Source organism: Mauremys mutica, chromosome 20 (genome assembly GCF_020497125.1).
Source record: "Mauremys mutica isolate MM-2020 ecotype Southern chromosome 20, ASM2049712v1, whole genome shotgun sequence".
Lineage (NCBI taxonomy): Eukaryota > Metazoa > Chordata > Testudines > Geoemydidae > Mauremys > Mauremys mutica.
This window is the reverse complement of record NC_059091.1, coordinates 4,559,275-4,580,357: the sequence shown is the minus strand read 5'-3', so window position 1 is coordinate 4,580,357 and position 21,083 is coordinate 4,559,275. Positions and strand designations below refer to the sequence as shown.

Genomic DNA, 21,083 nt, shown 5'->3' with positions numbered 1-21,083 from the left:
AGCGTCCCCGGCACAATGTTTACACTCCGAAAGTGGCTGTTGTGAGTGACGTGGTGTCAGGCTTTATTTCGATACGTGATCAGGGTAATACAGACCCCCCCCTCCCCCCACGCGCACACACACACACACACACACACCAATCGGCCGTCCCTGCCGCCGCCCGGGGCACTGGCTGGCACGTTACCCCCCGTGCTGAGCTGACAGCCACTCCCGCTGGGTCGTGCTTTAATTCCAGGCCTGGGCGGGGGTTGATCCTTGGGGGCCGGGGGGTGCAGGCCCAGTGGCTGGGCCCCACCGGGAGTTCAGTGGGCCGAGAGCTCCGTGGCTCTCCGCTGGGCCCGCCGCCGGCCCCCCAGCTCTCCCCGGTTCTTCCAAACCAGCTGGGCCGCTCAGGTCATGAACGTACGGCTACCGTCCTCCCTCTCTGCGCTGGCCCCGGGGGGACAGAGCCAGGCCTAGGGGGCAAGGACGCTGCCCCGTCCCTCCGACCGCCAGCGCTGCTGTAGGCTCCGGGGGACGGGGCAACCGGTCTGAACTGGGGGGTGGGGGGGAACTGACCGGCCTGAGCGGCATCGCAATGGCTCTACCCCGTGGGAGGCGGGTAGCGGATGTTGGCAGCGACGTGGGGCTCTGGGGGAGGAAGCAGCCTGCTACAGGGTCCACGCCGGCCCCGGGCATGGCTGGATCGTGGCGGGAGGGGGGGGCGTGTGTGTGTGCGGGGGGGGGGGGGGAATGGCCAGCCGGCACTGACACCAGTGGCCGTGTACAGCGTTTTAATCTCTTGGATTGTAACTGTAAGTACGTAACAATGTCAGATTTAGAGCTGTAGCATGTGCCTGGTTATTTGCGCTGGGAGCGACCCTTCCTGCAGAGCAGGCAGGGGGCGGGGGCCGGGGGAGGGGGGCATCAGGCAGGGGAGTTTGGGGGGAGAACAGGCCCCCTGTAGCTCTCTCTGCATCAGCGTTTTTGTTGCGCACAGGAAAGTGGCCCAGCGAAGCCGGGGGAGGCAGGGACGGATCTTCGTGCCGAGGGCTCCATGGCCGAGCAGCAGGAGCCACCCGCAGCCCCGCGTGGCACGAGCAAGGAAAATCGGAAGGGTGCAGGGGGGGGTTCTGAGGCTGCCAAAGGGGGGGGCAGGGCTTGGGTCGCTGCCTTGCCCCCTGCTGGAACCAGGCACCAGGTCCTGAGCCTCCCCCGGCCGCTTATGGCCTTGGCGGGAGCAGCTGGGAATTCGCCGCCCGGCAGCAAAGGGCAGAGCGGCAGGGACAGGGTGGGGACTGACGGGAAACGGAGCCTTTTCCCCCCCCCAGGACAAACCCTCATTTCATCCGGAGGTAGCTAAAGAGAAGGGAGGTTTGTAATGACGATAGGCCACCTTATATGTAGACAGGATCTGCCCCCCTTAGCTGGGGGGCCCCCCAAACTCCTTCAGGGGTTGTGCCCAAGAACACCCTCCTCCCAAACCCACTGAGGTGCCCTGCCTGAGAGCCCCCCCCCTCCTCTGCTCTGAGCTCACGCTCCAGCGCCAAATACCCCCTCCCTCCCCTCTGTCGCCTTTATACGGCCCCTGGCACCGTGGGCTCCAGGCACCGAGCACCTCACACTGGTTCTAACGCACCGTCGGTGTAACCCCGGCCCTTGGGGTGTCGCACCCTTCGCTGGCGTCCCTCCGCGGAGCCCCCGCCAGTCACCCCTCCCTGGGCTCCGTGCGGTTCCCGGCCGTTAGAGCCGGCTGGTAGCGGGGCCGGTAGCCGTGCGGGCGCAGGTGTCGGCTCAAGTATTCCAACATGTACATCTCCTCCGGGCGGACGTAGTGGAAGGAGATGGATAAATCCGAGCAGCTCTGGGCACCCTGTGGGGACGAGAACGAACCAAGCTCAGGCTGGCAGGGCCCGGGGGCTGCATCCCGCCCTAGGCTGAGCGGGGGCGGCCTTGGACCCAACACGGCTACACCCCGAGGGCAGCAATTGATGCCACCCTGCCCCAAGCCGCTGCCAGTCACAATTCCACCCCCCCACACCCAATCTTCGTGCCCTGATGCACAGACGTCGGCCCAAGGATTCTGGCGCCATGCGGGGAGAGGCCAGCCGTGCAGCACAGCACATGGGGATAGGGGGTCCCTTTAGGGCCGAAGGCATTTCATAGAATCATAGAAGATTAGGGTTGGAAGAGGCTCAGGAGGTATCTAGTCCAACCCCCTGCTCAAAGCAGGACCAACCCCAACTAAATCACCGCAGCCGAGGCTTTGTCAAGCTGGGCCTTATAAACATCTAAGGATGGAGATTCCACCACCTCCCTAGGGAACCCATTCCAGGGCTTCATCACCCTCCCAGTGAAAAAGTGTTTCCTAATATCCAACCTAGACCTCCCCCACTGCAACTTGAGACCAATGCTCCTTGTTCTGCCATCTGCCACCACTGAGAACAGCCGAGCTCCATCCTCTTTGGAACCCCCTTTCAGGTAGCTGAAAGCAGCTATCAAATCCCCCCTCACTCTTCTCTTCTGCAGACTAAACAATCCCAGTTCCCTCAGCCTCACCTTGTAAATCATGTGCTCCAGCCCCCTGATCATTTTTGTTGCCCTCCGCTGGACTCTCTCCAATTTGTCCACATCCCTTCTGTAGCGGGGGGACCAAAACTGGATGCAATACTCCAGGTGTGGCCTCACCGGTGCCGAATAGAGGGGAATAATCACTTCCCTTGATCTGCTGGCAATGCTCCTACTACTAATACAGCCCAATATGCCGTTGGCCTTCTTGGCAACAAGGGCCCACTGCTGACTCATAGCCAGCTTCTCATAGACTTTAAGGTCAGAAGGGACCATTATGATCATCTAGTCTGACCTCCTGCACAATGCAGGCCACAGAATCTTACCCATCCACTTCTATAACAAATCCTTAACCTATGTCTGAGTTACTGAAGTCCTCAAATTGTGGTTTGAAGACCTCAAGCTGCAGAGAATCCTCCAGCAAGTGACCCGTGCCCCACGCTGCAGAGGAAGGCGAAAAACCTCCAGGGCCTCTGCCAATCTGCCCTGGAGGAAAATTCCTTCCCGACCCCAAATATGGCTTGGCTCAACAGTGAAATCCTTGCTCGTCTTAAACACAAAAAAACAGCTTATAAGAAGTGGAAGATTGGACAAATAACCAGGGAGGAGTATAAAAGTATTGCTCAGGCATGCAGGAGTGAAATTAGGAAGGCCAAATCACACTTGGAATTGCAGCTAGCCGGAGATGTTAGGAGTAACAAGAAGGGTTTCTTCAGGTATGTTAGCAACAGGAAGAAAGTCAAGGAAAGTGTGGGCCCCTTGCTGAATGAGGGAGGGAACCTAGTGACAGAGGATGTGGAGAAAGCTAGTGCACTCAATGCTTTTTTTGCCTCTGTCTTCACAGACAAGGTCAGCTCCCAGACAGCTGCACTCTGCAGCATGGTATGGGGAGGAGGTGACCAGCTCTCTGTGGAGAAAGAAGGAAAGCTGGACGAGCACAAGTCCATGGGGCCGGATGCGCTGCATCTGAGGGTGCTAAAGGAGTTGGCCGATGAGATTGCAGAGCCATTGGCCATTATCTTTGAAAAATCATGGCGATCGGGGGAGGTCCCGGATCATAGACTCATAGAATCATAGAATTCGAGATCAGAAGGGACCATTATGATCATCTAGTCTGACCTCCTGCAAGATGCAGGCCACATAAGCCGATCCACCCACTCCTTAAGCAAGCGACCCCTGCCCCATGCTTCGGAGGAAGGCGAAAAACCTCCAGGGCCACTGCCAATCTATCCTGGAGGAAAATTCCTTCCCGACCCCAAATATGGCGGTCAGCTGAACCCCGAGCATGCGGGCAAGACTCTCCAGCCATACCCTCTGGAAAAAGGCTAACAATATCCTATCATTGACCCATTGTACTAATTACCAGTGTGGCACTTAATTGACCTATTGACTAAGCCCGTTATCCTATCATACCATCTCCTCCATAAACTTATCTAGCTTAATCTTAAAGTCATGGAGGTCCTTCGCCCCCACTGTTTCCTTCGGTAGGCTGTTCCAGAATTGCACTCCTCTGGAAAAAGGCTACTGTAGTGCCCATCTTTAAAAAAGGGAAGAAGGAAGATCCAGGGAACTACAGGCCAGTCAGTCTCACCTCAGTCCCTGGAAAAATCATGGAACAGGTCCTCAAGGAATCAATTCTGAACCACTTAAAGGAGGGGAAAGTGATCAGGAACAGTCAGCATGGATTCACCAAGGGCAAGTCATGCCTGACTAACCTAATTGCCTTCTATGATGAGATAACCGTCTCTGTGGATGAGGGGAAAGCAGTGGATGTGCTATTTCTGGACTTTAGCAAAGCTTTTGATACAGTCTCCCACAGTATTCTTGCCAGCAAGTTAAATAAGTATGGGCTGGATGAATGGACGGTAAGGTGGATAGAAAACTGGCTAGATGGTCGGGCTCAACGGGTAGTGATCAATGGTTCCATGTCTAGTTGGCAGCCGGTATCAAGTGGAGTGCCCCAAGGGTCGGTGCTGGGGCCAGTTTTATTCAATATCTTCATTAACGATCTGGAGGATGGTGTGGACTGCACCCTTAGCAAGTTTGCAGATGACACTAAACTGGGAGGAGTGGTTGATACGCTGGAGGGTAGGGATAGGATACAGAGGGACCTAGACAAATTAGAGGATTGGGCCAAAAGAAATCTGATGAGGTTCAACAAGGACAAGTGCAGAGTCCTGCACTTAGGACGGAAGAATCCCATGCACTGCTACAGACTAGGGACCGAATGGCTGGGCAGCAGTTCTGCAGAAAAGGACCTAGGGGTTACGGTGGACGAAAAGCTGAATATGAGTCAACAGTGTGCCCTTGTTGCCAAGAAGGCTAATGGCATTTTGGGTTGTATAAGTAGGGGCATTTCCAGCAGATCGAGGGATGTGATCATTCCCCTCTACTCAGCACTGGTGAGGCCTCATTTGGAGTACTGTGTCCAGTTTTGGGCCCCACACTACAAGAAGGATGTGGATAAATTGGAGAGAGTCCAGCAGAGGGCAACAAAAATGATTAAGGGGCTGGAGCACATGACTTATGAGGAGAGGCTGAGGGAACTGGGATTGTTTAGTCTGCAGAAGAGAAGAATGAGGGGGGATTTGATAGCTGCTTTCAACTACCTGAAACAGGGTTCCAAAGAGGATGGATCTAGACTGTTCTCAGTGGTAGAAGATGACAGAACAAGGAGTAATAGTCTCAAGTTGCAGAGTGGGAGGTTTAGGTTGGATATTAGGAAAAACTTTTTCACTAAGAGGGTGGTGAAGAACTAGAATGGGTTACCTAGGGAGGTGGTGAAATCTCCTTCCTTAGAGGTTTTTAAGGTCAGGCTTGACAAAGCCCTGGCTGGGATGATTTAGTTGGGTTTGGTCCTGCTTTGAGCAGAGGGTTGGACTAGATACCTCCTGAGGTCCCTTCCAACCCTGAGATTCTATGATTCTATGATTCTATGGTGATCAGTTAAACCCTGAGCATGTGGGCAAGACTCACCAGCCAGCACCCAGGAAAGAATTCTCTGCAGTAACTCAGATCCCAACCCATCTAACATTCCATCCCAGACCACTGGGCTTACTTACCTGCTGATAATCAAAGATCAATTGCCAAATTAATTGCCAAAATTAGGCTATCCCATCATACCATCCCCTCCATAAACTTATCAAGCTTAGTCTTAAAGCCAGATATGTCTTTTGCCCCCACTACTCCCCTTGGAAGGCTGGTCCAGAACTTCACTCCTCTAATGGTTAGAAACCCTTCATCTAAGTTCAAGTCTAAACTTCCTAGTGTCCAGTTTATATCCATTTGTTCTTGTGTCCACATTGGTAGTGAGCTTAAATAATTCCTCTCCCTCTTCTCCTCCACTGTTAGCCCCAGGGCCTTTCCTGCAGAACTGCTGCTTAGCCAGTCGGTCCCCAGCCTGTAGCGGTGCCTGGGATTCTTCCTGCCTAAGTGCAGGACTCTGCACTTGTCCTTGTTGAACCTCATCAGATTACAGGTCAACCCCCCACTCCCATGTCGCTTGCAAGTGTGGTCCCTGGGAATGGGCGACAGGGGATGGATCACGTGACGATTCCCTGTTTTGTTCAGTCCCTCTGGGGCACCTGGCATTGGCCGCTGTGGGGAGACAGGACACTGGGCTGGATGGGCCATTGGTCTGACCCAGTGTGGCCGTTCTTATGTTTAATACACTCACAGACCGGTCTGGAAAAAGCCCAGCAAGGCAGAAATGTTTTACCCGAATGAGCCGGTGACTAAGAGGGCCCATTAGTCACGCTACTGGCTCCTACAGCCTATTAAGGGTCTGGCTATAAAGGATTCATTTACATTATAACCATGTTGTTGCCGTGAGTGATAGGTGGCTAGAAGCTCCTCAGCGTTACGAGAAGTGCTAATAAAGGCTGGTCTGCTTCTGTGAACCCTTTATCAGCGGTTTTCAATCAGCTCGGAGCGCAGCCCAGACAACGCCCTGCTGGAGAGATGGTGGCTCAGCCCTGCTACGTGAATTCAACCAACTCTGCTAGGAAGGAAACCGGCCCCGGGGGTTGGAGAGCTTATAACTGGGGGAAACAGCTGATCTGGACCACCAGCGTAAGAGACAGAATCCTGCCCCCCACTGGCCTGTGAAGGGCTGCGCACCTCAACCGCGGAATGACTTTCTCCGGCCTGGGTTAAGCAGAGGTTCAGCACGCGGCTCATGAGGGTCCCCGCTGGCCTTAAAACCGCCCAAGGTGCTGGGGCTCGAACCCAGGATCTAAACGCATGAGCCAGCAGCCCCAGATCTGCTGGCCAAGGCAGCAGCAGGCTCACGTGGCCCAGCCAGCACTGGGGGAAATGGGGGGGGACAGAGCAGGACATTGACCCCCACGGCATCCACACAGCGGCATCAGCACCATCTGTAGTGAGTGGGCGGAGCTGGGCTGGTGGGCGGAGCCAAGAACAGTGCTGGGAATCATGGGACCGTGACAGTCCGGTCTGAAGCGCTACGAGGCCCAGTGTTCCTCTGACCGGGCCACCCGCCTCTCGGCTGTCCCCCCACTCCCACCCCGAGCCGGGACTCCCGGACACTCACCAGCAGGATGGGGTAGAAGGAGTAGGTGGGATAATAGTGATCAAGCCGGAGATTCTCCATCAAGTGCCTCTCTGGGGGGAAGGGGTGGAAGGTCTCCCGCCCCTTGGTGTCCCGGGTGTCCCCCGCCTGCACCCCCACCTTCTCCATGCACTGGCCCAGCGCCAGGTCCTCCACCGGGCTGGTGTGGGTGCACACCTGGGTCCTGAAGCCCTCCACGAAGCGCCTCAGGGCCTCCTTGCTGAGGACGTAGCCGGCCCCGCCGCTCATGTAGCCCTGCTTGACGAAGGGCTTGAAGCGCTTCCCGAAGTAGACGGGCTCCTCGGGCGTGTGGTTGGCCAGCAGCCAGCGCAGGTTGTCCAGCACCACGAAGGTGTCGTCGTCCGCCTTGAGGAACCAGTCGGCCTGCTCCAGGTGGTGCCGGTGGACGTACTGGAAGGCCCGGATGGTTTTCCAGTACAGCTGGTCCCGGCCTTCCTTGACGTCCAGCCCCACGGTGGGGAAGCCGTCGTCCCGCACCGAGCTCATGAACAGCACCACGTTGCAGTGCCGCGTCCACGTGGCCTGGACGTGCCGGGCCTTGGTCTCCAGGTTGCTGGGTCCCGTCATGACCCAGCACAGGATCCGCACCTTGTTGTACAGCTCGGCCGCAGTCGCATTGTCCTCCACTGGGAACAGAAGGGCAACCAAATTCACGGTCCATTTTGGTCACAGTCAGAGGATTTTAAAAATTGTAAATTTCATGAGCTCAGCTATTTAAATCTGAAATTTCACTGTGTTGGAACTGTGGGGGGTCCTGACCCAAAAATGGGTTATGTGTGTGCGGGGGAATCCCAGGATTATTGTAGCGGGGTTGCAGTATTGCCACCCTTACTTCTGTGCTGCCGCTGGCAGCGGCGCTGCCTTCAGAGCTGGGCGGCCGGAGAGCGGTGGCTGCTGGCCGGGAGTCGAGCTCCAAAGGCAGTGCCGCTCGGATACTCTACACCCCATGAGAGATAAGGGGGCAGAGTGTGTGACAAAGTGGGAATGTTCTTAATGGTTTCGCTGCGGACCGCGTGGGTGCCTGTGATGCAGCGGGGAGAGGGGAGTATTGACCTGGGAAGGTTGCAGGGGAGTTTTGCTGGGACTGTTTGCATTGGGGATGGGAGACTTTCCTTAAAACCAGATACCTGAGCATGTAACATGAGAACCAGGATGGGGCTTGGAGCCAGGTGACACCTTTGCCCCGGAAATGGACAAAGGCTCGGGGAGGAGCCAGGGGGAGGCTGGGCCAGATGGCTGGAGGGAGTTTCAGTTTGGAGCTGGCTGGGAAAAGAGAGGGGAGCCCAGATGGGGCTCTGGCCTCCCTGGGGCCCCCCAAGATGGACCTGACTGAGGGGGTCCTGTTGTCTGTACCTGCAAGACCTGTCCTGGACTGTGTTCCTGTCGGCTAAATAAACCTTCTGTGTTACTGGCTGGCTGAGAGTCACGGTGAATTGCAGGAAGCCGCAGGGTGCAGAGCCCTGACTCCCCCACACTCTGTGATACAGCGGTTCCACAGGCCCAGGCTGCACCCCGGGGATCCCACAGGGCAGGTGCCATCAAAGCCCTGCACAGCGAGGCGGGGGAAATACACGGTTTGGTGCACTGAGCAAGATTTGCATTTCATACGCTGCTGTAAAGATTGAACGGGAGGCTTTAAGCCTGGTGGCTAAGGACAGTCAGGAGGTGGCTACCGGTTCATTATTTTCTGTTTGCTTATTTCGGGAAAGGGAGGTAGGGACAGAAAAGCCGGAAAATGAGTGAAAGCGGTGAAGCAATTGCGCAGCTGGAGCGTTTTAGGCTGCAGGTTGCAGAAAAAGAGAGAGAGCACCAGAGACTATTGCAGCTGATTTAGTTGGGGGTTGGCCCTGCTTTGAGCAGGGGGTTGGACTAGATACCTCCTGAGCTCCCTTTCAACCCTGCTAGTTCTGTGAGTCTATGATTGAACTGAAAGAACTGGAGATAAATGAGAAGGAAAGAGAAAGAGCGTGAAGACACCAGCTGAACCTGCTACAGAAGCAGAACCCACTGACCCCAGCAATTCCCATCACTCCACAAATCCACAATTGGGACCACTTGTGTCCTGCTTACAACGCGGCAGATGATATGGCTGAATATCCGACCACCGTTGAAAGGCCGCGAGCAGCGCGTGAAATCCCTGATGATAAGAGAGTTCCTACCCTGATTGCGAAATTAACTAGCAACGCTCTGAATGTAGTCAATGAAATGCCTATTGAGGATGCTTTAGACTATTGTAAATTCAAAAACACTGTTTTGCGAAGGTTTCCAATCCCCCCCGAGTTACATTTAGGAATCTTAAGCGGGATATTGGTCCGAGTAATGGGGGATTTAAACCCGGCGGGGAGGGAGGATCCCGTTTGATCTCTGGCAAAAAGGAGACTGGCTGGGAGGCTGGGAGCTCACTTTCCCAGAGCCATTCCTCTAACTCTCATCCCAAATAGCCTGTAAAAACAGAAGAGCCCAAAAGGTACCGGCCGTGAAATGCCACTGATCACCTGAGGAATAAACGCCCTGTGCTAGGAGGAAGCAGGCTCATGTTAGTTCTGCTGTCCTCAACACAGACAACCCCCAGGCGACTGAAACCCGTCAGGTTGGTTTGGTGAGATCAGCCTCTGCAGACCCAGCTATGGCGCACGTTACGGCTGTCGCAGTGAATGGCAGGGAACGCTTGGGGCAGGGGGCTACAGGGGCCCAGATCTCGCTGGTTAAGCAGAGCGTGGTCCCAAAGGCTAGTGTATTACCTGGCCAAAGGGCGGAGCTGGTGCGGGTGGGCGAAAGCAGCTTCCTCGTACCACTGGCTAAAATCCATGTGCCGTGGGAAGGTTTGGAACGTGGGGGTAATGGAACACCTCCTAGGCGCCCTGCTTCTGGGAAAGGGTTTTTCCCGTGTAGCTCCGGTTACATTATTTGCCTGCAGCAGGAGGGAGTTTCATGCTCCCCCCCCCCCCCCCCCCGGGAAAGGGTACGGGCTCAGGAACTGCTGAGGGAAGAGGGGAGGGGCTCTTTGACTCCGCTGCAGCGGGGGGGGGGGGGAAGCCACATGCTTGCAGGTGGGAGGGTGGCTGAGACCAACTCCTGCCCTGCAGCTGGAGGCAGCACCACCTCAGGAAGGGCTAGGGAGCAGAGAGGAGCCCAGGGAAGGGGCAGGGATTGGAATCTCAGTAACCACTGAGGTGGGCGAGGATTCCTGTGACTCCGTAACACCGGGAAGCAGGGTGCTTCCAAGTACGGGAGAGCCAGAGACTAGCTCCGTTCCAGCAGAAGGCAGCATGCCTCAGGATCAAGGGCAGGAGGGGGGGTGTCAGTGACCAAGGAAACTGTCCCAGTTGTTAGCTGGCAGTGTTGCTGCTGAACAAGGGACAGACCCCTTCCTAGAGAGCCCGGAGAAATGCGCTTTAGAAGGGAGCCCAGACGAGGAAACGGGGGTAGGAATAGTGGGGGGTACAGGAATGTCTCCTCAGTGGTCACTTGGGAGAGGCTGCACAGGGCTGAATGGCTGGGTCAACATCTGTGCACCCGGGTGTGGCGAAGTGGGAATGTTCTTTGAATGCTGAGTGGGGAATGTTGACCTGGGAAGGCTGCAGGGGAGTTTTGGGGGGGACTGGCTGCATTGGGGAAGGGAGGATACCTGAGCACGTAACATGAGAACCCAGGTGGGGGGTTGGAGGCCAGGTAACACCTCTGCCTGGACACTGGACAAAGGACACAAAGGCTGGGGGAGGAGCCGGGGGGAGGCTGAGTGAGAGGCTGGAGGGGGTTTCAGTTTGGAGCTGGCTGGGGATGGGGAGTGAGGGCAGACGTGGGGGTCTGGCTCGCTGGGCCCCAGAATGGACCCGGCCGAGGGGTCCCGTTCTCTGTACCTACAAGCTCTGTGTTAGCCCGTGTTCCTGTCATCTAATGAACCTCTGTGTTACTGGCTGGCTGAGAGTCACGTCTGACTGCGCAGTGGGGGTGCAGGACCCTCTGGCTGCCCCAGGACCCCGCCTGGGCGGACTCACTGGGGGAAGCGCACGGAGGGGCAGAGGATGCTGAATGCTCCAAGGTCAGACCCAGGAAGGTGAAGCCGTGTGAGCTTCTTGCCCTGCAGACAGTCTGCTCCACGGGAGAGGAGGCTCCCCAGAGTCCTGCCTGGCTTTGTGGGGAGCGGTTCCAGAGCATCGCCCGGGGACTCCCTGACACCAGGCACTCAGCCTGTGACCCAGGTTTTAAGAGGGAACAGTGTAACCGACCTCCTGGAGGGGAGCAGTCACACAGCTGACCTCTCAGGGACAGAGAAAGGGGTGGCAGAGGGCACCTCCATCCAGGTCCCGGTTTTTCAGGATGCTGTTTCTGATAAGTTTTTGGAACGTAACTGTGTCTCTTTAAATCAAGAGGCAGCTCCAATGCCTGTGATAAGAGAGGAGTTGGAACCAGGAAATTGCCAGGTGCTAGTCTGCCAGAATACAAATGACCCAGCTGACAGAGGGGGGGTGTTTTCCCCCAGGCTGGTGAGAGACAGCGCAGCTATGGGGAAGCTGCTGGGAGAAGGTGAATCTGATCAACGGGTAAACACACCTGGCCCAGAGGGCACAGATCACAGCCCTCTAGGAAAGGGGGCAGGGAAGGACTCAGTGCTGGGAGGGGGGGACACAGGGTAACCCCAAAAAGGAAGCTGGATGTTTTGCATTTGTAAAGTCCTGGGGTTGGGAGCCAGCTCCCCAAAGGGCCACCCAACATGCAGGATCCCCCTGGATCCCTGTCTTGCCAGACCCTGAGGTACCAAAATCCCAGAAACAGGATTAAAGTAAGAAGCCAGGCAGCAGGGAACACTGGAGGGAGGGAAAGAAAAGCCAGTGACTGATTACGCGGTAACGAACGAGTAACGAACAAACCAGCCTCGAACCTGACTCGCTGAACAGAGGACGTGGTATCATAAAGATACTTGTAAACGCCCAGCGGTGATAAAAATGTCGACATTAATGTTACGTCTTGGGATAAGAACTTTGATGCCCAACGTTAAACCTTGGGATAAGATACATGAGGCACAATTTTGGGGATGAGCTTTGGGACGTGCTAGAAATGGTCATTGGGGACACCTGTCATATTAAGACATTTTTATGATAAGGCCGCTTCTCAGTTAATACCTGTAAACAGATTTAAACCTCACCACAGCAGAGAAACCCTAACGAATCTGGTTTGCTGTGTGAAGGGGGAAACCTCCTGGCCTAGATGGCTGGATGCCAAAAGAACCACAACACAAACTGCCTTCCAGATAGTCAGTGACTAACCCTCTAAGGGGCGGGAGGTGTGACATTCTATACCTGGGGGGAGCACCCTGGAACCCCCATATTCCTCGTGTATAAAGCATGTCATGTGAGGTATCGGGGAAATGTTATGCTCTGCTGAAAGCCGTGGTTCTAGCTCAATATTGTGACAGGATCAGGCCAGATGGCTACAGGAGAGTGATCCTATTGGGATCCAGGACCTGGATGAGCGGAGCCCGCCCACTGCTAAAGGATCCCCCCAGCCTAAGGGGAGGATCCACTGGGCCCGGAAGCCAAACGATCCCCGGGGACAGCTAAGGAGATAACAGGAACAGGAGTGCAGGCAAAGGGTCAGACACAGGGAATCTGAGCTGCAGGAGCGTGATCCAAGGCAGATATATTAGCCTCAGATTAAGCAGGTCCCTTTCCCCTGGGTAACAGGGACAGTACCAAAACAAGCAGGAACTTCCTGGAACCAATCAAGGCAGGCAGGCTAATTAGGACACCTGGCGCCAGTTAAGAAGCTGCTAGAATCCATGAAGACCGGCAGGTTCATTGGGGCACCTGGTTTCAAAAGGACCTCGCGTCAGTTGGCGAGGGGCGCGCAAGCAGCAGGGTGGGGGGGTGCTGCTGGAGGACTGAGGTGCACAAAGGCTGCCTGGCCCCAGGAGGAAGGGCCTGAGATGAGGATAAAGTGTTGGGAGGAGGCCGTGGGGATGTGCCCTTCCCCGGCTGCACGGGGCCCTGCATGTTACCAACAGCTGCGATCCGCGCGGCTCGAACCCGGAGTAGAGGGCGGGCCCAGGTTCCTCTCAACTCCCTATTGGATACAGGAGGAACTGACCTGGACTGTGGGTCCCACCAGAGGAGAAGGTCCTTGGCCTGGCCCCCGACCCACTAGATTGTTCTCCTCCCTTTCCCCAGGCTGGCCAGCGCTGAGCGGCGCTGAGTGAACGGCCGGTTTGAACTGAGGGCTGCCGTCAAGCTCTGAGGCGAGCAAATCCGCCAATAAGTGCAGGGGCCACCGAGGCGGAGGAGGGACTTTGGCACAAGACGTATCTCATTAGTGCGGTCGCGGTGCTGCCCGTTGGGGAATCAGCCAAATATTCGCTCTCCGGAGACAACAGCAAGGAAAGTAGCCAACACCCGGGCAGGTGTCAACCAACCGTCAACGCCCATTGTCCTGCAAGGGAGCTGCAATTCAGGGACTCGCCTCCATAAGGCCACACCAAGGGAATTGCTCAACCTGGCCTGGAGACTCAGCGACGCACCCAGACATGCCTGGGCGTGTGGTCTCCAAGCACGTCCACTTAGGGCTTGTCTACACTGGCACTTCACAGTGCTGCAAAAACACACACACACCCCCTGAGCGCTGCACATGAAGACCTGCCCTCCGGGTATAAAACAGAACACAGGGGCCCCATGCTTGGCCTTTCTCCCTCCCCCACCTGTGCTGCAAGCAACAAGGACGCTCAGGAGACTCCAACAGGAGACTGGCCCAGGTTTCAAGGGTGAAACCTGCCCTCTATGAACGGCAATATCCAGTGGGGTGAGAAAACCTGCGTAATCTGAAGGTTGCCCAGTCCAATAAGGTTGAGAGTTTAGGCCGTGTGCTGATCTCTGCTTTTCTTTTGGTAACTAACTCTGACCTTTTGGCCTATCACTTAAAATCTCTCTTTTGTAGTCAATAAACTTCTTTGACCGTTTCTCTTTACCGGTGAGTTTGCCTGGACGTGTTTGGCAAATCTGCTCAGCTTTGCAACGGCTGCTGTACGTCCACTTTCCATTGATGACGTGGTGAACCAATTAATAAGTTTGCCCTGCTCGTCTTGGGCGGTGCAAGACGGTAGATTCCTGGGGTACGGTGCTGGGGGCTGGGGGGATCTGGCTGGTGCCTTTCTCTGTGTGATTCACGAGTGGCTCAGGGAGCACTTGTGCAATCCAGCTGGGTGTGAGGCTCCACAGGCAGGGCCGGTGCAAGGATATTTTGCGCCCTAGGCGAAACTTCCACCTTGCACCCCCCTCTCCCCTGAGCATCGCTTATTATAAACTTGCAAAAATGAATACTCTTGCATCAGAAGAAGTGGGTATTCACCCATGAAAGCTCATGCTGCAAAACATCTGTTAGTCTATAAGGTGCCACAGGATTCTTTGCTGCTTCTACAGAACCAGACTAACACGGCTCCCCCTCTGATACTACATAATGTGGCACGGTTCATTAGAATTAGAATCATAGAGTATCAGGGTTGGAAGGGACCTCAGGAGGTATCTAGTCCAACCCCCTGCTCAAAGCAGGACCAATTCCCAACTAAATCATCCCAGCCAGGGCTTTGTCAAGCCTGATCATAAAAATCTCTAAGGAAGGAGATTCCACCACCTCCCCAGGTAACCCATTCCAGTGCTTCACCACTCTCCTAGGGAAATAGTGTTTCCTAATATCCAACTTAGACCTCCCCCACTGCAACTTGAGACCATTGCTCCTTGTTCTGTCATCAGGTACCACTGAGAACAGTCTAGATCCAGCCTCGTTGGAACCCCCCTTTCAGGTAGTTGAAAGCAGAGAAGGAGCAATAACTGTATTAAGATGCGGCCTGTGAAAAAAGTCTGAGAAACCTTGACTTAAATTTCTTTGGTGACATGATGTAATATCCAGTATTGCCAACCTCACACATTCAGACCTGGTGAGCTGGGCCCCCACAAAACCACTCGCTATCAGCCCTCGTCCTCAAAGGAAACCTGCAATACGCGTTTCAAAAGATGAGCCTGGGAGCTTGAATGCTAGACATCAAAAAGCATGAGCGGCATAAAGATACCGGATTTGTGGTTAATTACAACAATTTGCAACCCACTAATCTCCCCTTTTTGTCCTGGGATTACAAGGGAGTTAATGGGCTACTTCCAGGGCCGGTGCAACCATTTAGGTGACTTAGGCAGTCGCCTAGGGTGCTGGCATTTGGTGGGGTGCCATTTTCTTCAGCAGCGACCATGGCGGCCGGATCTTTGGCCACCCCGGTCGCCGCCGGCATTTAGGCGGAGGGAGCTGGGGCAGGGGAGCACGGGGAGGGCCACCTGCAGCAAGTAAGAGGGGGGCGGCACGCAGGGGAACTCCCCGCCCCAGCTCACCCCCGCCCCGCCTCCTCCCTGAGCACGCCGTGGCCGCTTCACTTCTCCCGCCTCCCAGGCTTGCGGCGCCAATCAGCTTAGGCTCTGCAAGCCTGGGAGGCGGGAGAAGTGAAGCGGCCCCGGTGTGCTCGGGGTGCTCGTGCTCGGAGCAGGGGTGAGCTGGGGCAGGGGGGTGCCTCAGGGCAGAGGGTGGGGGGTGGGGAGCTGCCGCAAGGGGGGCACCTCAGGGTGGAGGAGGGGAGCTGCTGCGGGGGGGAGGGGGCTCAGGGCGGGGGCATGTGGGGGGAGGGCGCAAGGTGGAAGTTTCACCTAGGGTGCGGCACATCCTTGCACCGGCCCTGGCTACTTCACCGTGAATGGTCCCCTTGAATATGTGCTAACTACTTGTGCTAAACTATGTTAGATCTAGTGTTTAGCTGTGACACTGCTAGCACCTTTTCAGACCTGAAAAAGAACTCGGTGTAGCTGGAACACTTGCCCTGCTCACTAACAGAAGTTGGTCCACTAAAAGATATCACCTCATCCACTTTTGCCTCTTTTAAAGAATGGGACAGCACAAGGGATTGTATAAAATCATGCGTCCCTGTAGCTAAACCCCATTGCCCTGGTCCTTTTCAAGTGGTCATAGTAATAAGTTCAATAACAGATTTGCAGACCTTTGAGATCTCTACTTAAAAATGACCTGACAACTTTCCAACAACTGCTGAAAAGTGCTTTTTTGAAATGTTCTTTATAAACCAGGCCCCTCCCGTATGATTTCATTTGTCTTTAAGTTTAAACTAATATTTACTGAAACGTCTCTTTCTATTTGACATTGACTCGGCTTATGCATAATATTTGTTTCTTACTTTACTGATCACTTCCTTATGTGGGAAGTGTGACACCAAGTGTCTTGGCATGATTGTCCCAGTTTTGTGGCTGTGTTTTATAATCAGTTGAATTACTTTTTTAAATGTTAGCTACGTTTTCTTTGTATGCTGTGGCTTTCTGAACTGTTTAAAGAGCAGGATACGTCATTGCAACTGGAACTGGTTTCTTGATTTAAACACTGCAAATAAAAAAAGTTGGGGCATATTTTTGAAAGTTAGGTTAATGCAAATATCAAGTATTTCATCATGTAACTTTTCAAACAGGTGGTTTTCTCATACAAATCCCAGATTAATCCATACAGGGAAATACAACTAAAAAGTCCGGGGAGGGGTTGAGCTGTGGAGGCTTGGCCTGTGCAACATGTAGGGACCCCGAGTGGCTGCAACTTACAACTGCCAGGTTCGGTCGGCGCCGCGAAGGTTTCCTGCCAAGCCGGCCAGACGGTGATGGTCAGGAACATTTCCCGGGAACCCCACTGTGCCTGGTGGCCACGATCCATAGCAGCATCCCTCTAGTCCTGCGCCGCCTCCCGCTGCTGTTCCCAGGGCAGGAGCCAACGCCGGGCTCCAGCGATCTGCGGGGGACAGAGGCGGCGGGCGGCATCCCCGGCGTGCAGCCGCCTCCTCCCCGGGCTCCAACTTTCCCGGCTCCCTGACCCACGGGGCCCGAAGCAACTTCCCGCCCCCCAGCTCCGGCTGCTGCTGCTCTGGGGAAGCACCTGGCCGAGAGCTCACAGGCTGGAGAGCGGCAGGAGTCGGGAAAGTTGGAGCCCGGGGAGGAGGCGGCTGCGTGCTCGGATGCCGCCCGCCGCCTCTGTCCCCCGCAGATCACCAGAGCCCTCCAGCAGGGGCAGTGGCGACGGCAGCTCACACGCCAGGGAGCCACAGAATCCAAGCGCGGTGAGGGGGAACCAGGGGTGTGCCTGCCCGGGCTGCAGCCTGGCGCCTCCCCCAGGGGGCTCCTGCAGCGGATGCACACGGGCAGGAGCCCTCGTGCGCCCCCACAGCTCCCCCCTTGCCGCGCTCGGGCTCTGCGGCTCCTGGAGCAGGCTCGGGGCCCCGCGCCCAGGCGGTGGCAGCGGCTCACATGCCTAGGAGCCGCAGAGCCCGAGTGCGGCCAGGGGGAAGCTGGGGGGCGCACGGGGGCTGCTGCCTGCATGCATCTGCTGCAGCCTGCAGGAGTGGGGGGTCGCTGGGCCGCAGCCTGGGCAGGAGGGGCGGGGGGCGCGGCTGCTCCCTGCTAGTGGCGCCGACGCCTTTGCAGGTGTGCTGCCCCCCTGCGCCATGCCGGCTCCTCCATGGCTGGGGCTTGCTGCTTTTTTGGCTTCCCTGACCACTTGGTGTCCTAGGCAACCGCCTAGTTTGCCTAGTGGCTGCACCGGCCCTGTCCACATGCGGTTATGCTGAGTGATCACAGCACCCGGAGGGGGCTGCTGCTTGTCACTAGCAAGGCATTGTGAGAGACGGCCCAGGCTGGCGAGTTAAGGGGGTACAGTGGTCCCAGGTTTGCGCCCTGGGGATCCCGTCAGAGGTGCCTGCAGCCGCAGCACAGAAGTGTGGGCGGCCTGGTATGGTGTTAGCACCTTTACTTCTGCACTGTTGCCTTCAGAGCTGGGCCCTCAGCCAGCAGCTGCCATTCTCCAGCCACCCGGCTCTGTAGGCAGCGCAGAAGTACGGGTGGCCGTACCGCGAACCCCCTACAGTAACCTTGTGACCCCCTTTTGGGTCAGGATCCCCAGGTTGAGAACCTCTGGTCTCCCCCGTGAAATCTGTGTAGTGCAGGGTAAAAGCCCACAACAGACCAGATTTCACGGCCTGTGATGCAGTTTTCATGGCCATGAATTTGGGAGGCCCCTGTTTATTTCCCAGCATGGAGACTCGGCCATTTCCGTCCCCCTACTCCCACGTAATGGCCCTTCGGCCAGGCCGGCTGCATTACAACCTCCTCTGCGACGGAGGCGAGGGAACAGTCCTGGCTACAGAGCCTGGCTCCTTTGCTGCGGCCAGGCCTGGTTCACTCCCTGGTGCCCGTCCCAAGGGCTTTCACGTGCCGCTCCTTGCACAGTATCCCTGAGAGACTGGCAGCTGCGCTGGAACCCAGGCGCTGAACGCCGAGGTTGCGGAGATTCCTCGCCTTGCACCGGTGCCTGGCTCCTGTCCCTGTGCGCACTAATAACGCTTACAGAGCTCTGCCTGGCCGCTGATCTCAAAGCCCCTAGTCACTGAGAGCACCGTCCTTAGCCCCATTTTGCAGATGGAGAAACCGAGGCTCAGCGAGAGGCAGGCATTTGCCCCAGGTCACCCATCAGGCCAGTGGCAGAGACACTCCTGATGCCCAGGCCAGTGGTGACCCAGTGGGCCACACTGCCTCTGTACATTCCCCAGGACCAGTGAAATGTGCACAGACAACCCTGGGAGGGGGATTTCCCCGAGCCAGGTCTGGGGGGGGAGGGGTCAGCTATGGCATTAGAAAGACTGTGTCCATCCCTCACCTGGGTGGGAATGATAGTAGTGGGGTCTTCGCACCGGCGCTGACGTGCTCTGCTCTGTCCTGAAGGTGTAGATGAAGGTAAATCCTATGGCAACCCCCATGACCATGCCTAGGCAAAGCCACAGCTCTTGTGTCCTGGGGAGGAGCTTCATGGTGAGGTGGCACATCCGATCTGTATGAGGTGACCCAGAATAAGTAGCCTGCCCACGACGCAGGAGTCCCTGCTAGTGCTGGCAGCGAGCAAGGGGCCCACGCAGAGCCGGCTCCCGCCCCCACAAAGCTCTCTGCACATCCAAGGAAATACTTATTGCAACGACATGTGGTTGGACTGCGGAACTCCTTGCCACATGACTGTCTGAGGCCAAGCATTCGAAGCAGGATTGGACATTGCAATGGGTCACAAGTGTTAGGCTAGTTAATGCTGGCAGATTCTGGAAGGGACATGAAACCACCTGCTTTAATCTTTGTTAGACACCAGCGAGGGACAGAATTTGGGGCAGGGGCTGACCGGGGCGGTTCTCGCAAATTCCTCAGACGCGTCTGGTGCCAGGCACTGTCAGACAGGCCCCTGGGTTCAATGGACCTCAGTTCTGAGCCAGTCTGGCCATTGCTTTGTCCCTGTGGGTCGGTATCTGCCGAAAGGTTTCGCGGAACCACCTTGCGTTCAATGAACTTACAGCCAGTCACAGGCAGGGCTTTGATGGCACCTGCCCTGGGGGGGGTCCCCGGTCTTCCAGGGTCTGTGGTTGCATACGGGGCTTTCAGGCTCTCTGCCGCAGAGCTGGCGCCCTGAGAGAACCCCAGTCTAAGCCGGGGCTTCTGGGTTCATTGCTCCTGGCCAGCTGCCTTCCCCGGCCTGCCCGAGTCCTGAGCCCGGGCAGCAAGCTGGCCCAGTGTCTGGAGACGCCGGGGTGCTCGGGCCGTGTGCCTCGGGGGGGCTCTGGGATTACGGATGTGAAACTGACAAGGATCACGTCAGTTTCAGGCTGCCAGGTCCCCAGGGAACACTATTCCACTTAAATTGGTCTGGGTCCAAATCGGAACCTAACAAAACATAGAAACTCCCCGCGAACCGGGACCCTGCGTTTTGTCCACGTCTCGGAGGGTGGAGGGGGGGCACCTGGGACACATGCTGGGTCAAGATGCTGCCTGGTTCCTGAGTCCCCAACAGCTGCTCCTGTGCTCAGCCCCGATCTCCTCCCACGTCTCATCTGAGCACCCAGGCCCCTCTACCCCCCAGCCCCTCTTTGTCTCTATCACCTGCCACCTTTTGTCTTGGCACCGATCCACCGGGATGATGCATCCCCTGTAGCGGCACGCGCAGACCTCCCGCACCAATCTCACAACACCCCGACCACAACTGAGAGCGGGTTGGGTCTCTGATCGGGCGTCCGCAAGGAGAGATTAAAAAGAGACTTCCTCCGGCTGGGCACAGCTCACGGGGACCGACCAGGTGCCGAGTTCCTAGAATAAACGCTGCCTCCTGCCCAGACCCCACCAACCACGTCTGGTGGCCAGGCACGGCATGAAACCTGCACCCTCCGCCGGGCTGTAGCCCTGAAGGTGCGAGGGGTCCGTCTGTCTAGGGATTGCTTGTCTCGCTTCCCTCCCCCTCTGCGGGGAACCACTGTCCCCTCGCCAGCCCCAGAGCCAGGTCAGGGTGTATTGGGGTCCCTGGATGCTGTTTGGCTCTGTGATCCCTGTGGGGGGGGGAATAGTGGCTACCCCGGTGCTGCCATATCACCGGGGCCTGGGCCAGTGAAGGCAGGTGAGTGTGTCTGTCCCCTCCTGCACAGGGCAGACTTGGGCTCGGGGTGCTGCACCCTCGTCATTTGCTCACCTTTATCCTCCTGCACATCAGCAAAGGGACTGGCTCCTCCTGCTCGGGCTGCGCCTCTGGCTCCTGCTCTCATTCCTGCCGAGGGCTAGGCAGACATCGCGGAGGCTGCAGCTTTGCCTCCCTGGGGAGCAGCAAAGAGACTGACCTTGCGCTGGAAATGTGCACCCAGGAGAGCCGCACGTCACGGCAACTACACCCAAGCCCCACCCCGGAGTTCCTCCCACGCACTGTGGCACCAGGGCCTGGCACCGAACGCCTGCTCCAGAGGAGCCTGCTCTGATGCACCTACAGGCCATGGGAACCCAAGAGCAGAGGGACAAGGCCAGGGGCTCCCGGGGCTCCGCTCCGGGGGCAAACACGGTTCCACTGGGATCTTCGC

General features: G+C 56.6%; 1 protein-coding gene across 2 annotated transcripts; it reads right to left on the bottom strand.

Annotated features, from left to right (window-relative positions):
- Positions 1–906: 906 nt before the first annotated feature.
- On the bottom strand, positions 907–20,873 carry LOC123353853 (glycoprotein-N-acetylgalactosamine 3-beta-galactosyltransferase 1-B-like). 2 transcript variants are annotated; one of them, XM_044995278.1, is made up of 4 exons: positions 20,705–20,873; positions 18,866–19,036; positions 7,100–7,764; positions 907–1,852 (listed from the first exon to the last, which is right to left on the bottom strand). In XM_044995278.1, the coding sequence occupies exons 1-4, from the start codon at positions 20,775–20,777 to the stop codon at positions 1,688–1,690; spliced, it is 1,074 nt and encodes a 357-aa protein (XP_044851213.1). In that variant the 5' UTR covers positions 20,778–20,873; the 3' UTR covers positions 907–1,687. The 2 variants fall into 2 exon arrangements, with proteins under 2 accessions (XP_044851213.1, XP_044851214.1); XM_044995279.1 differs by having other exon boundaries at positions 7,295–7,764.
- Positions 20,874–21,083: the final 210 nt, after the last annotated feature.

What these genes read in the sequence shown, in the direction of transcription:
- LOC123353853 (XM_044995278.1), bottom strand. Translation starts at nt 20,777, where the DNA reads ATGAGAGCAGGAGCCAGAGGCGCAGCCCGAGCAGGAGGAGCCAGTCCC. An exon ending in TGATGTGCAGGAGGATAAAG is followed by an intron (nt 19,037 to 20,704) that starts GTGAGCAAATGA and finishes CACCTCATACAG; the next exon opens with ATCGGATGTGCCACCTCACC. An exon ending in CCTTCTACCCCATCCTGCTG is followed by an intron (nt 1,853 to 7,099) that starts GTGAGTGTCCGG and finishes TCGTCCCCACAG; the next exon opens with GGTGCCCAGAGCTGCTCGGA.